Source organism: Apostichopus japonicus, chromosome 2, assembly GCF_037975245.1.
Source record: "Apostichopus japonicus isolate 1M-3 chromosome 2, ASM3797524v1, whole genome shotgun sequence".
Classification (NCBI taxonomy): Eukaryota; Metazoa; Echinodermata; class Holothuroidea; order Aspidochirotida; family Stichopodidae; genus Apostichopus; species Apostichopus japonicus.
In genome coordinates, this window is record NC_092562.1 from 14,445,144 (window position 1) to 14,459,612 (window position 14,469).

The following is a 14,469-nucleotide window of genomic DNA, read 5'->3' on the forward strand; positions in this document are numbered from 1 at the left end:
CAAATTAATCCAATCTGTACCCTTTAGTAAAGTTTCAATTGCCTCTGTATCTGATCTCGAAAAATCAGGGACTTTTTCCTTGCTAACAGAATTTAGGGCTTGCAAACAACATCAAATGCTAGTCTATCGTGATCGCTAGTTCTTAGTTTTCGTAGACCCTTCAAATCAACAACATTGCTTGGATCAGAACTCAAAACAAGATCCAGGATATTATCCCCCTAGGAGGGAAAGTAACATACTGATGTAAAATGCAATCTTACACAACATCTAGAAAGTTACTACTCTTCCTACTACTGGAACCATCTATCCAATTAATGTCAGGAAAATTAATGTCGCCCATTATAACAACACCTGTAGCAGCCTTTCTAATTGAATCAAACAGCAAGAAAAATCTTGGCATAAAGTTGTATTGGTCCCAGTGGTGAGTAACACGGCCACAAAATTGTAACCGCATACTACTGTATCTCTTGGGCAGATTTTAACAACTGGCTAAAGAAAATTGCCGGTGCTTAAAAATCTACAAGCTAAGATAATGTTTTCACTGGCATTTTCCAGAATATAACATAACCACAATTGCTATACAGGTTTTTGAGAGTTACCAAATAATATTTGATGATAACACAGGACTTAATTCTGTTAATTCTTTACCACCATTATGTCCAAAATGCCTACTAGCAGAAAATTACCAGTGTTTTTTTTTCCCCATGTGCTTTTTTTTTTTCTCGGCAAACAACAACTCCACCACCATTTAGCTATCCTGTAATTCAAGGCCTGCCGACACAACATGCAGATGTAAGCATTGAAAACCGATGGATATGTACAGTAGTTATGGCAACATTTTGTCTCCTATAGCTGCCCAAAATCACAGTATGCATATATGTATGAACACAATTGCAAGATAAAATATTGGTACTCAGTTGCATATAATAGTGTCATATGCAATGTACATGAACTTGAATGCTTATTATGCTGGAATTGTATTCAGAAGCTCTCAGAATGACGGATTTGGAAGTGAGGGGAAGTGATTGTGATGGGTTACAGTAGGTGGGGAGGTGAGCTAACATGGAACCAAGTTTGGTGGGTACTCAGATTGTTGTGTATGGTTTGAAATGGAGACAGTCAAGAATATATACTGTTTGTTCTGGTTCTGCCAGATTCAACTATTTTCTCTGGTTCACAGAATGTTATATACATAAAGAGCTCGGAGCATGTTTCTACACTATAATCCAGTACTTCAAATTGCATTTATCTAATTCTATTCCCCCTGATTAGTTTTAGTAACAGACAAGTTTACATCATGCATGCATTGATCCTGTTGTAATGTCCAAGGTATATGCAGTCGCTGTATGCTCTCAATATCCATACATACTGTACATGATCCTTGGAACTGTAACAGCCATGCAAGCAGGAAGAATTTCTCAGAGAAGATTTCAATAGTACTGTATTAAAATTCTACTTTTTTTCTTGACTTTCACCAATCATTTTATCTGTAGCTGGAACACTCAGCCTCTGGGATTTTACTGTTTAATTGATACTAAAGTTTAGTTAAAGATAATAGTGTCGATAATCACAGTGACCTTAAATATCAATTTTCTGCTTCAACCATATTCTGACATTACCATTTTAAGAATCGAGTTGACACAATTGTCGATATGCTTCTTTATTGTTGTCGATTAGAAATCTTTAATTTCTCTGAAAGATGCTTCGTACTTGTCCATCCTCTTTCTTAATTGATTTGTTCTCTTTAACTCTGCAGAACGTTTTTGCTAGAGCCGTTTGCGGCAACTCAAGATTTTGTTCATCGAATCCAGTTGATTGTGATCCTCAGCAGCTGGGTGATTGCAATGCCTTTGCATCTTGGAAGCTTTCAAGTGATGGTACAAAGTTAGAGATGGGTCTGTATGCCCAGACTAGCAGTTATGTTGCTTTTGGTTTCTCTCGATCTCCCAGTATGGTTAGTTCATCAAAGTTTCTCACAGTTTTCTTCATTCTGTGATTCATGTAAAATTGTAACTAAAGGTAACCAAGCTTGCTCAAGTTTTCTCTGTTATATCAATGTTTTCTTCTGCTCTTGTTTAATAAATTGTTCTCTAGCTGTGGTAAATCTGGCAGCTGATACACATAGGTACTATACACATGTTACATTTCTTCTTATTTGTCTAATTTTTTGTTTTATTTATCTTTTATTTTTATGAGTACCTTGTACATTTGCATATCAATAGGATCTAAGGGTCTATACTGTAGGCACATTTAAGACATTTCAGTATCTATACATATTTCGATATGCTTCAGTAGGATATTGATGGGAAGGATTATAACTAAATTAATTATATATCTGGAATCTATAAGACTCAAAGTGGATGAGAGATCAAATGTGTTTGATGTATAGTACTGATGATGCATCAAAGGTGTATATGAGGTGCACAACATCAAGGTCAACCCTGACTATATAAGTGACTCTATAACTTGATGGAATGTTTTTGCCTTTCAATTAATGCATATAGCTCGATACCGATGTTTATGCTTGCACAGCTAACAGTGAAGTCATACGATCACGAAACAATGGTGGTTATGGAAATGAACCTCAAACCCTGGTAAGACACTTCTAAGGTGAATGAATGTTGTAAAAGACGGGATGGTAAGGGGTCAAAGTGGAACATGTTGTCCGGTTGGGTGTGCCATGAATGATAAGGGGAGAAATTGCTTTGAAAATATCATTAAGTACCTCGCAGAGGAAACCTTTCATGAGAAGTTATGTATTACTTTAGTCTTACTTTAATAATTATAACTAATTCAATGTCAGTTTACATATATATTTGATTTAAAGTGAAAAAACGATGAGCCTGCAGATAAAGCAGCATTAGGCTGTGATAATAAAGTTTGAGGAAAAGAAAATGGGTGCTGCAGTGTGATGCTCAAACATCATAACAATGCAGGCCATTGGCTTGACTTAAAGTTTTAATCCAAATTATAGTGTTAGTTTGAGCTTGCTAGCTTTTATTCTGTGAATGATAGCATACTATCAAAATAATAAAATTGATGAAATAACTGTGTATTAACCTTCCTTTTGTGAGAAAGTCTATTTTCAATTATACTTTATACGGAATTTAATTAAGTTATTGACAAACTTGAAAGCAGTGTTTTAGAAAATAAACACATCGATAAAATATGTGGTGACAGTTTAGTCTCAATCTATTTTCTTGGGTGAAAATAATTAATCTTCACTTAAATAAATAATTACACTTTAATAAATAATTAATCCTCACTTAACCAACACCGGTGCCTTTCAATCATAAGGTCCCTGGTTCGAGAATTGATTGACTCCTAGATTAATGTATGTCGTCCAGTTACAAAGTTGTTGATAAATAACAATTCATAATCATGGACGTTAAATATGAATGTAAGAGACTGGCTTTGGTCAGCTTGCGACTTTGATAAAGCCAATGAGGCTTCTTCCCGAGTTCCTGCTTGCAGGAGGATGTAAAATACATATACATACATACTTTTTCATATTTTCTTGTCTTCATTTTGTCTTCAGATGGGTGTTAGTGATGAAACTGTCGTGCAAGAGAATGGAGTGATTCATTGCCAGTTTTCCAGAGCTGTTTCTGTTGCTGGTGACGTGAACTTTTTTGATCTTTCTGATAGCAATGGCTATTATGTCATTATGGCATGGGATGGTGGATTAACCCAAACTAGTGAGTATTACCAGTAGCATTGGAAGGGACTAGATAATGCAGGGCAAAATGGTCAGGATTTTGTATCTGGTTGTCCTTTTAACAAGGCCTGGATATTAACTCGATATCTGTTTTAAAAATTTTTAAAAAGTGCCATGATCGAGCAGAGTAAATAATGGATTGAAAGCAAATAAAAATGTTGAAGAAATGCTAAAAAGGGGTTCTTACAATCCATTTGATATTTATTTACTGCGCAGTGTGCAGTAATGTTTGTATTTTTTGCTTGTGTTTAGGATTGGTGTTTGTTTTCATTGTGTAGTTTATTTTTGTTTCTGTGAAGGGCTGTGATATTTTGTAGAGCGCTCTATCAAATACATAGTAATAATAATAATAGTAATGATAATAATATCAATATGATACAGAGAAGAGAAGAAACATGTGCAAGCATGGGAGTTTGTACCCTCTTTGAAATGCTCCCAGTCCTCTGGTTTTTGCACAAATTCTGCTCAAACTTTTTCTTTAACAAATCCCACACAGACATAAGTCTAAGAGTTTAAACTTACAATATCTTCATTACATGTACAGTAGTTATTCTGTTGAATGATTGTCGAGAACTTTTGGTTTGAGGAAGATTTCAAGGAACTGCTGACACTGTTTAAAATGATGATCCATGCTGATTTTTTTTTTTTTAGTGGATGAAAGAGGATCAAAAAGTATCCTGGTGAAATTTGCATGCAATTTATACATGTAGCAAGTTTGAGCTAATCTTTTTCATAATCAGTGGACTTGAAGCAAACAGGTGTGATGTCATGGTAACACGCTTTGTTAACCATGGGTTGGGAAAGTCCTTCAAACTTAAACTAACAGAGTGTGATCATTTACAAAGTTAGCAATTCAACTAATGCCTGCAGTGTATTTGTATTGAAATGAATCCCATTAATTAAGTACAAAAGTGAGTGTAATTCATTTTCAAGTAAAACAAAACTTGTCAGTATGCTTCTTAGACATCACATCTGTTTGCCTCAAGCTTGGGGGGGGGGGGAGGGGGTGGTGCTGTGGGGTGCAAGGCAGGAATCCAGATTGTATAAACAACAAATTTATTTGCTAAGGGTTCATCCACAGCTGGGAAAGTGGGTGACAGTTTTTTTTTATTTTATTGCAAAAGGATTGTTAGTATGTAGTAAAGAAGGTTAAGAAAAGCATAGATCTGGATTGAATGTCTTCACATATCAATCTTTATGTTATCCGAAATCCACATGATTTACTTGCTGAGTTTCATGTCAATTTCTCATATATATTCTTTTCTTTTCATTTTAACAGATAACCTCTCACAACATTTAACTTCAAACAGATTTTATGAGGACGAAAGGACAGATTTCACTCAAGTGCTGACGGTTGCAACTGAGGTATCCAAATTAAAGCAAATATCTTGCATCTTCACTCTCTTCTTCTTCTCTTTTTGACAATTGTGTTTGCCCTTCGTCTTTTTTGATCAAGATGTTGCTCTGAGATGACATCTTTTTTTTCAGTTAGTTAATGAACTATATATATTTAGATATTAAAGATTTTAAAGTCATGATTCTTTGTAAAAATAAAGCTTATTTGGATTACATCATTCCATGAACTCCCGGTCCAAAGTTATGTAACATTTAGCAACTAGGTAGACTAGGTACACCTATTTAGTAAGATTCAAGATTTCATTTACCTCATCACAAGAACGCTATATCAGGCGTGACGATAATTTCGTAAATTATTGTGAGCCGATATGTTTTCGTAGTATGAAATTATGTGTATTTGAGGAGGATTAAAAATATTTGGGTTCCAGAAAAGGTGTAAATCTTGTTATGTTGTTTGATGTACAATAAAGGAGAAAAGCTAGTTCCCCTAGTTACCAATTGGCCGTTTTGGAATTTTTTACTTTTTTTTTCAAATTATTTGTATTGAAGTTTCTTCTTAGCATGGTAACTCAATACTTTATTTACATATATTTCTAAAAGCATAACCAACTTATCTTCTGTTTATTATTTGTTTTTCCGTCTGCAAGCTCTTGTTTCATTCAGCATGACTTGTGTTGATGATTATAACATCCAGAATAAACTCCAATATGTACCGTGCTAAGGTCTTCAGACTTGATCCCATTTCACTAAACTCTCTTCTGCAGATTGTTGTTAAAGAAGTTTGGGAGAAGACTGTTTTTTTTTTTTGTATTTGGTAAAGAGAGCTACATATTTTAATGTATTTCAATAATTGTACATGAATATGTCAAAGCAGATGGCATGATGCCATCAGAGTTTTCTGATTTGTAAAGTTTGACTTCTCGATGTCATTATTTACTAATTAATTAAGTTTATTAATTTTGTTTCAGCCTCCAGTAAACACTCTTCAATCCTCCACAAGTAGCAACACTGAGTCAGTCACAGGTGCAACACAGGTAAAAGCTCAATGCAGAAGAAAAGTGCCTCTCAATGTGTAGGATCTCAATCAAATTATTTTGGTAGACTGTGTGCCTTGTTCAGATAGAAACCTCAGTATTGTCCGTGTACATAATGACAGTTGTACGAAAGCTTTTAGGATCAAGCCCTAGGGGATCTTTCATGAGAATCTGATCCATAACCCATTAGACCCAACACCCCCCCACACCCATTAGCATTGATTCTCAGAATGTTTGAAGGATAGCTTGTACTGTGGACTTGAGGTAACTTCATCTATCTTGTGTGTTGCCAAGCTTTGCAAAACTGCAGATCAATTTTTGTATTTGGTAAAGAGAGCTACATATTTCAATGTATTTAATTAATTGTACATGAATATGTCAAAGCAGATGGCATGATGCCATCAGAGTTTTCTGTTTGTAAATTTTTACTTGTCGATGTCATTATTTACTAATTAATTAAATGTATTAATTTTGTTTCAGCCTCCAGTAAACACTCTCCAATCCTCCACAACTAGCAACACTGGATCTGTCACAGGTGCAACACAGGTAAAAGCTCAATGCAGAAGAAAAGTGCCTCTCAATTTGTAGGACCTCAATCAAATTATTATGGTAGACTGTTTGCCTTGTTCAGATAGAAACCTCAGTATTGTCAGTGTATATTATGACAGTTGTACGAAAGCTTTAAGAATCAAGCCGTAGGGGATCTTTCATGAGAATCTGATCCACAACCCATAAGACCCCCCACCCCCCCCACCCATTAGCATTGATGCTCAGAACGTTTGAAGGATAGCTTTTACTGTGGACTTGAGGTTACTTCATCTTCTTGTGTGGCCAAGCTTTGCAAAACTGCAGATCATTGTTTTCTCTTAGAAATTGAAAGCAAGCTAGCAGCCTAGTTCACACTTTTCAAAGAACCCAAAATGATGAACTGTAAGCTAACATCAACACTCATACCCACGTTGGCACAATCGTATAGGAGAAGGCCCTTGATGTACAAGATGAATTGTTAAATTTTGCTTCAATTGTGATTTAATTTCTCAGCCAACATCAGTAGAAATGGAGGAGCCATCTCCAACAGGAAGCACCCCATTGCATCAGGATGAGGTAAATCAGCTTTGGTGAAATGTTTTTCTAATTATGTTGAAAAACAAATCAAGTTAAATGATGAAGAAATTTAAAGTTAATTTGATTCAGTCTGCACATGTATGCTGAAAGTATTAAGAATTATGAAATGGTGTTTGTTGTTTTGTAAGTAATGTTTTTTTTCTGAGATGTCTATATCTTAGGTGAAGCTATGGTAAGAGTGGTAAGAACTTCTGTGATGTGGCCTTAAGGGTCCTGTTTTCTAAACCCCACCAAGAATAAAGATTCTCTTGGCCTATTCAAAGTTGCTGATTTGCATTGTTGTTGAGCATGCAGAAAGAATCTTCTATGTTTTATTCCTGGTTTATGCATTGGGGGTTTGGTTCTTTTTACTGAATGGTTTTGAAAGAACTTTGTTCACCCATGATAGCAGCTGATTTGTGAGATGGTGAGTGAGAAGTGGTGTCTGCAATTCCCTCAGTATTTGAGAGTTGCCCTTGTTATATTTGAGAAATGAGTGAGATGCTGGGGTACATTTTCATCTGTCGGATAGGGACATCAAGTGACATTCCTTGGAGATGGAACGAGTGTGTCATAATACCCCCCACCTACCTGCTTCATAAATTTCTCAGGTGTGAATTGATGAGCTGAATGATATATCAAACAGGCAGGTTTTCTAAATGTCACAGAATCTAGTCTACCAAACAGATCAAAATAATAACTGATATATGATTCTATGTTAAAGACGGGTGGATTAGTTTGGGGTGGAGAGGGGGGGGGTTGTTGCTTAGGGGTTGTTGTGATGGGCCACTGGAGGCAGCTGGAGGGTAGACTGTGGTCCTTATGTATCGAGGTCATAGTGAATACAACAGTATCACAGTCAAGTCTATATCTACTTATATTAGCTGTGTGTATTGAAGAGCGGTGGATTTTTGTGAAATGTTACTAACACCTAGAGGACTTTGCTTCCCTCAGAACCACTGACATCATATAAGGCAATGGGAGAATATATTTTTTGCCTTTTTTCAGAGCCTCTTCTCTCAGTCAGTGTGTGATCAGAGCAGATTCTGCACATCTCGTCCAGCTGGTTGTGACCCCCAAGCAGATAATTGTCAAGCCTTCGCTTCCTGGGTACTGTCTGCCGATGACACACGGGTAGAATTTGCACTGTATGCGAAGAGCTCATCTTACGTTGCTATCGGTTTCTCACCGACACCCAGTATGGTAAGTTGATCCCATATGTTGCTTTAATAGAACGTTTTAGTGGCCGACCAGAATGTGGAGGTATTGATCGAGCTAGAGACACAAGTCTTTATTAGTCACAAGTCTTTATTAGATGAGGGAGATATTCTGAGATAAAAAATCTCGGCACACTCTTCTTCAAAATCATGTTTACGTTTGACTAAAACTTATGTTGACCAGCTCTTCTGGAATCCAGTAGATTTTGTATGTTTGCATAGCTGTAAATGGCATGATGCGAAAAAAAGGAATTGCAAATTGTCATTCCTTTTTACCTTCTGTGGATAAATTATTTAAAATTATAAAAGGAAAATCAAGATTTTCTCAGCTTAAATGGTACATGGATTATAAGTTACTTAAACTTCTACAATTGCCAGATTCTCTGAAGAAAATAGCTGTGATAGACATTCTCTGAACCCATTGGATGTAAAACCTGTACAGATTTAGATATAAGCAACAACACTAGAAGATGTGAGAAAAGAACAACATAAAGTCTATTTTCTAATCATATTTCTGCTGTTGATGCTTTGCCTGGGGGGGGGGAAGAAGGAATCTATGCGATGGTGATGGGGTGTGTGTGTGTGTGCATGTATGTGACACTTCTTGTAAACACCGTAACTCAAATAGTTCATGGTGGATTAACTTCATACTTGGTATCTGGATCCGTCTAGTTGGGTACAAGAAGCCTACTGTTTTCTGTGAAGTTCAATGATCATTTGTGGTAACCACAATATTTAACTCAAAAAGTAACTCTTTGTTGAACTTTATACATGGAATGCAGATCCAGCTTGGTGGGTACAAGGTGGGTACAAATTGGTGGAGGTCAAAGTTCATTTGCAGTCAACATTTGAGTCAAAGTCTGAAAATCTTGTAAACATGATAACTCCAGAATTACATCTTTCTTGAATTTCATACATAGTATGTAGATCCAGCTTGGTGAATGCAACAACCCTATTAAAATTGGTAGAGGTCAACAGGTGTCAAAGTCTGAAATCTTTTTAAACATAAATAACTCTAAAATTAAAGCTGCAATTAATATGTGAATTCTACAATGCTATGATTTTCTTTTAGTAAACATATTTTGGTCAAATTCAGTGCAGTTTAGTTTTGTGAAGGGGCTCCATAGGTCTTCAACATGACATTCAGTCATCCAGGATATGAAACCTGCTTCAAAGAGTTGATATTGATGGTCTTTGCTTTTAAACACACACAAGCAGACCCTTACCAGCTTTCATCCTCTTCGAGGGGTCAACACTTTGTATGTATGTTAGATCCTCCTACCAGCAGGAGCTCGCGAAGAAGCCTCATTGGCTTATCAAAGCCGCAAGCTGACAGAAGTCAGTCTCTTAGATTCATATTTAACGTCCATGATGATGAATTGTCAATTGTCAACAACTCTGTAACTGGACGACATACATTAATCTTGGAGTGACTCGAACTCGGGACCTTATGATTGAAAGGCACCGGCGTTAACCACTGAGCTAACACTCCTAGCTGAGCTAACACTTATCTCAAATGGTGTGAAAAAAATTGGCTTAAAAGGTCAACAGGTTACCTCAAATGTTCTCAAAATTGGCCTTCATCTCTGTGATTTATACTGTGACTTTGGCTTTGGCAGCAGTGACAGAGCTAGGGGTATTGGTCAAGGGGGGCGAGAATGGTCTGTGGGGGCGCTTTCGACACTATCTAAGCGGAGCACCACCACAGGTTGGCAAGGAGCGTACAAAAATCTTTTGAGTAAAGATACTTCCTAGATCGCCGGAAATGACCCTTTCCTGGCCTTGTTAATTTGCAGATAAACAAAGAATAAATAGGTGTCATTGCAAACAAAATGTGACAAATGTAAATAGGTAGATGAGAGCGCAATGAAAAAGTCAATAATCGCGAATAAGTAAAAGGTGGTAAAAAGCTGAAAAGGGCGCCAGCAGTCCATTTGAGTCCGTCAGGGGGGCATTCGCCCCCCCCCCCCCCCCCCCGCCCCCACCCCCGCTGACTATATGGACGCTCCGCCACTGTTTGGCAGATGGTTGTGAAAATATATCAGAGTGTATAAACAATGTCATGTACTTCCCATTCATTAGTAATAACAATTGTTAAAGGAATGGTTGGTGGAAGAGCTGATTTGCTAGCTCAGCATTGGCAAAAGAAAATGTCCTTTTATTAATACATCTATGTGTATATATTTCACAAAGGAAGACAGTTCTTTAAGGATATTGGAACATTTTGGAATAAAAAATGCTATACTGTAAAATCCTTACCAGTGAATTAAATGGTAGATGCCCACAAAGAGAGTGCTATACATAAGAGCTGGAAATCTCTGATCAATTCTGGTTCTCACTTAATCCTTGGACAAATTTAAACTTGCTTGTTCTACATTAATTAGATAGTTTTGTGGAATTTTGAGCAATGGTTTATACCATAGTACTTGGGTTTAATAGTGTTTGGGTCAGGGTTACCATGCAACCAGATTTCCCCAGACATGTCCACTTTTTTTCTATTTTCTGTGAGCGTCTCGGTGTATTTGCAAAATGTTAAAATATACATCAAATTTTTAGGTATTTCCTGCAGTTTTGTGATAAATACAGTGGAATGACTGCCTGGATTGCAATTTGGTCATCTAGCTAGGTCCAATTTTGAGCACACAAAGGCCAATTGTAGATTGCTGTGATACTAACAGAATAACCTATATAGTATCAATTTTAAAATACCGTTGTCAATTTACATTAGCTTTGAGTTGAAGGTAGGACGCAAACATCAAATATGCAACATTAGTACAAATTAAAATTTTATTCATGGAAGATGTTTTGTACTAGAGGTAGAATGTTTATTAAATCAACAGAGGGCAACTGACAGGGAAGTTGAAACAATTCGCTAAATAGCAAAGAAATTTGTTGGCTAAAAGGGGATCATTTGAACCATACAGTAACTTCTGGATAACAATGAATATTTAGGAAATAAAGTTAGAATGTGGACAAATGAGATTTGGGTAATTAATAATTGATTGGACTCTAACCATGCAATTGGACTAAATATTTTTGCTATCTATGTGATATTACTCTATAAAAAAAATTAAAATAATATTTCTTCATTATATTTAGGATAACACTGACGTCTATGCATGTACATTTAATGGAGACGTGGTTCGTTCCAGGAATATGGGTTACAGTAATTCTGATAGAACATTGGTAAGTACTTGACTTCGTGTACAACCTTTAAGAAAATTTTGTTAAGGTAATTAATGCATAAAGTAGGAATGAAAGTCAGCATGGGTAGTGCATGTGATGAAAGTTTGTACACTTTCAATAGTAATTAAGAAGCTTTTATAATAACTAGGAAGGTCATGGTGGAATTTCATAAAAAAGAATCTAGCAAGTTTGTGATGCTTCATTCTGAGTACCTACATACAAAATGAGGTTATGAAGGGTTAATTATGCAAATTTGTCTTTGTCTGCTGCCTTTGTCGTGCAACATAATGTTTTATTGTTGGTATTGATTCTCTTGTTATCCTATTAAAACCTACCATAAAAATGACCAGTAATGATGAGAATAGGAACAACATCATTTCTAAAGTTCCAAAATCCCCGAAACTGAACTGCAGTCACTGGTGCTTCACAATCAAAATGTGCCATTAAATAGCGGTTAAAAAGACTTAAGTAACATAAGGAGCAGTTTTAACAATCGTGAACAGTTCCAGAGATGGGTGCATGGCTGCAGACGCAACTGTGCTGTCCCCAAAGTGAGATCTTTTTGAATGGTTGTGCGATGTTGAACGAATGACTGGAATGCAGATTTACCACCAGGGTCCGATCCTTTTATAATATTACACAGACATTCTGGTGCGATGTTGCGAACATTTTGGTAGGTGCAGTTTATAAACAATGCATTGTGTGATGGGTAGCCAATGGATTGAATTAATCCTATACAAGCTTCAATATTTGGGCATTCCTATGCAGAAGAAATCAAAGACACAGTGTAAGTTAGTGATCACCTATTAAGGAGGCTGCCAAATGCAGGCTTTCCTATACAGGAAATAAAACACAAGGTCTGAAAAAGGGATCACCTATGCAGACTTCTATATGCAGACATTCATATGCAGTGAGTTTTAAATATGGCTCAAAAGAATGAACAATTATTCACACTTAACATCATCAAGTCCATCCGACTGTGTCAGTTTTGTTTGTACTCTTTAAGGTGAAGAGGTAATTATAGAAAGAAATTCCTATCATGTTCTGATAATGTGATGCTGTTTTCTAGGTCTCTAAATACTATAATAGATGTACATTAGCTCATCAGGATACAAACTCAAAATTCCAATTTATTTGGAAGATATTCAGACAAATATGGTTGTGATATGAATGATGGACTCTAGAAATACAATAGTGGTGACGAGTGAGACAAAACTGAGGGGGACAAAAAAGAGAGCAATACTGCGAATTTCACAGAATTTGATAAGAACACTTAAGGCTTGCTTAAAATATTACAGCAGCAGCAGTAGTCAGGTTTTTACAATGCTCTCTCTCCACCCCTCTCTCTCTCTCTGTTAGGTTGGTGTGACTAACTCTTCGGTAACTTTTGCGGATGAAATTGTCAGTTGTCGGTTCTCCAGAGTTCTGTCTCCAAGTGATGGCAATCAGGAATTTTTCGATTTGGCTTCTGATAACTATTACACCATTATGGCCTGGGCTGGTATTCTGGAGGCAAACAGTGAGTTGATTTTATTTATTTATTTATTTATTTATTTATTTATTTATTTATTTATTTATTTATTTATTTATTTATTTATTTATTTATTTATTTATTTATTTATTTATTTATTTATTTATTTATTTATTTATTTATTTATTTATTTATTTATTTATTTATTTATTTATTTATTTATTTGTTGATTTATTTCTTACCGTGTGTGTTTCTGGGGGGAAGGGGTGGGGTGGGGATTTTGTTTTGGTTTGATATATGGTGATATGTGATAATTACAGTTGGTGGCTTAGATTTAAAAAAAAATTTCATCGTGTTCGTCTTAATTATTGGTTAATGTGTTTAACATAAACATGTAAAACATGGTTCAACATTTTATTAAATGAATGTAAAGTATTTGTTACATACTTAGCCTTTGAAATTGCTCATGACTTTGAGTGAGGTAAGAGTTCATGTAAAATCCTGAGTATTCTATTTTTTTTTTTTTGTCAGGATAGGGGGAGGGGGTGGGTGGGCAGGGATAGGAGGGTTGACCTAACATTACCACTATGGTATACCACAAAAATCTTGCGCAATCATGTTTAATACACAGTTGCTAACGGCAGTTTTTCAGACAAGCAGTCATTGAAATGAAGTTCATTTGAATTTGAGGTCAAAGGTTATCTAAGAACAGCTGATATCATTGTCGTAGAATACCACGATGTGTTCAAACCTCATCACCAATATATGGTGCTCTGTTTTGTTTTAATATAGCAAACACGATGTAAACAAGTTTTGATTATAGGATAGGAAGTTTGAAAAACTCCTAGTTCCAAAAGAAAATGGTGAAGTTTACCGTTCAGAAGTTGTGATGAGGGCCCCCCTCTAAAAGTGTATGACTGGTTTACAAACTTCCCCCACGCCCCCCTCCAAATCCATGCAAGAGAACAAACTGTGTGTGTATAAGGGGAAGTAGGTCCACGGTTTCTTCTAAATCGTCTAGTTCATAGTTTGTCTGTTGGTCCGTTTGTCTTCTTATAGGTCTTCGACAACACCCTAGTAACAGCAGATTTGTAGGCGACAGGGTTGATTTTAAACGAACACTCTCTGATGTTTCTACTTCTCAAATGGTAAGGCATTATACCTTTTCTGACATTTTCTTTTGTTTCTCATGGATCAGCCGCTAGAAGTCATTGAAACATGTTATGAAAGTAGCATGATGTCTTTCAAAAGATGGAAGATAAGATATATTGTCTTACATGTGGCAGGGGGAGGGGGGAATGCTGTTTTTATTTTACTGCTAAATGTCCTCTAACACTTATCTTCCTTGATTTCATATATTTCAGGTTTCTGATATTAATTTCT

At 36.1% G+C, this 14,469-nt stretch overlaps 1 protein-coding gene across 4 annotated transcripts in view; it reads left to right on the forward strand.

Moving 5' to 3' along the window:
* The window catches only part of LOC139979210 (uncharacterized), a 54,694-nt gene that overhangs the window by 24,777 nt on the left and 15,448 nt on the right, over nt 1-14,469 (forward strand). For 3 of the 4 annotated variants that reach the window (XM_071989970.1, XM_071989972.1, XM_071989981.1), the window contains exons 3-13: nt 1,757-1,954; nt 2,505-2,594; nt 3,539-3,698; nt 4,998-5,083; nt 6,043-6,108; nt 6,589-6,654; nt 7,150-7,212; nt 8,221-8,415; nt 11,529-11,615; nt 12,975-13,134; nt 14,146-14,234. In XM_071989970.1, coding sequence (XP_071846071.1) covers nt 1,757-1,954; nt 2,505-2,594; nt 3,539-3,698; nt 4,998-5,083; nt 6,043-6,108; nt 6,589-6,654; nt 7,150-7,212; nt 8,221-8,415; nt 11,529-11,615; nt 12,975-13,134; nt 14,146-14,234 — 1,260 coding nt within the window. The remainder of the gene's footprint in view (nt 1-1,756; nt 1,955-2,504; nt 2,595-3,538; nt 3,699-4,997; nt 5,084-6,042; nt 6,109-6,588; nt 6,655-7,149; nt 7,213-8,220; nt 8,416-11,528; nt 11,616-12,974; nt 13,135-14,145; nt 14,235-14,469) is intronic. The other variant, XM_071989990.1, reaches the window with a different exon arrangement.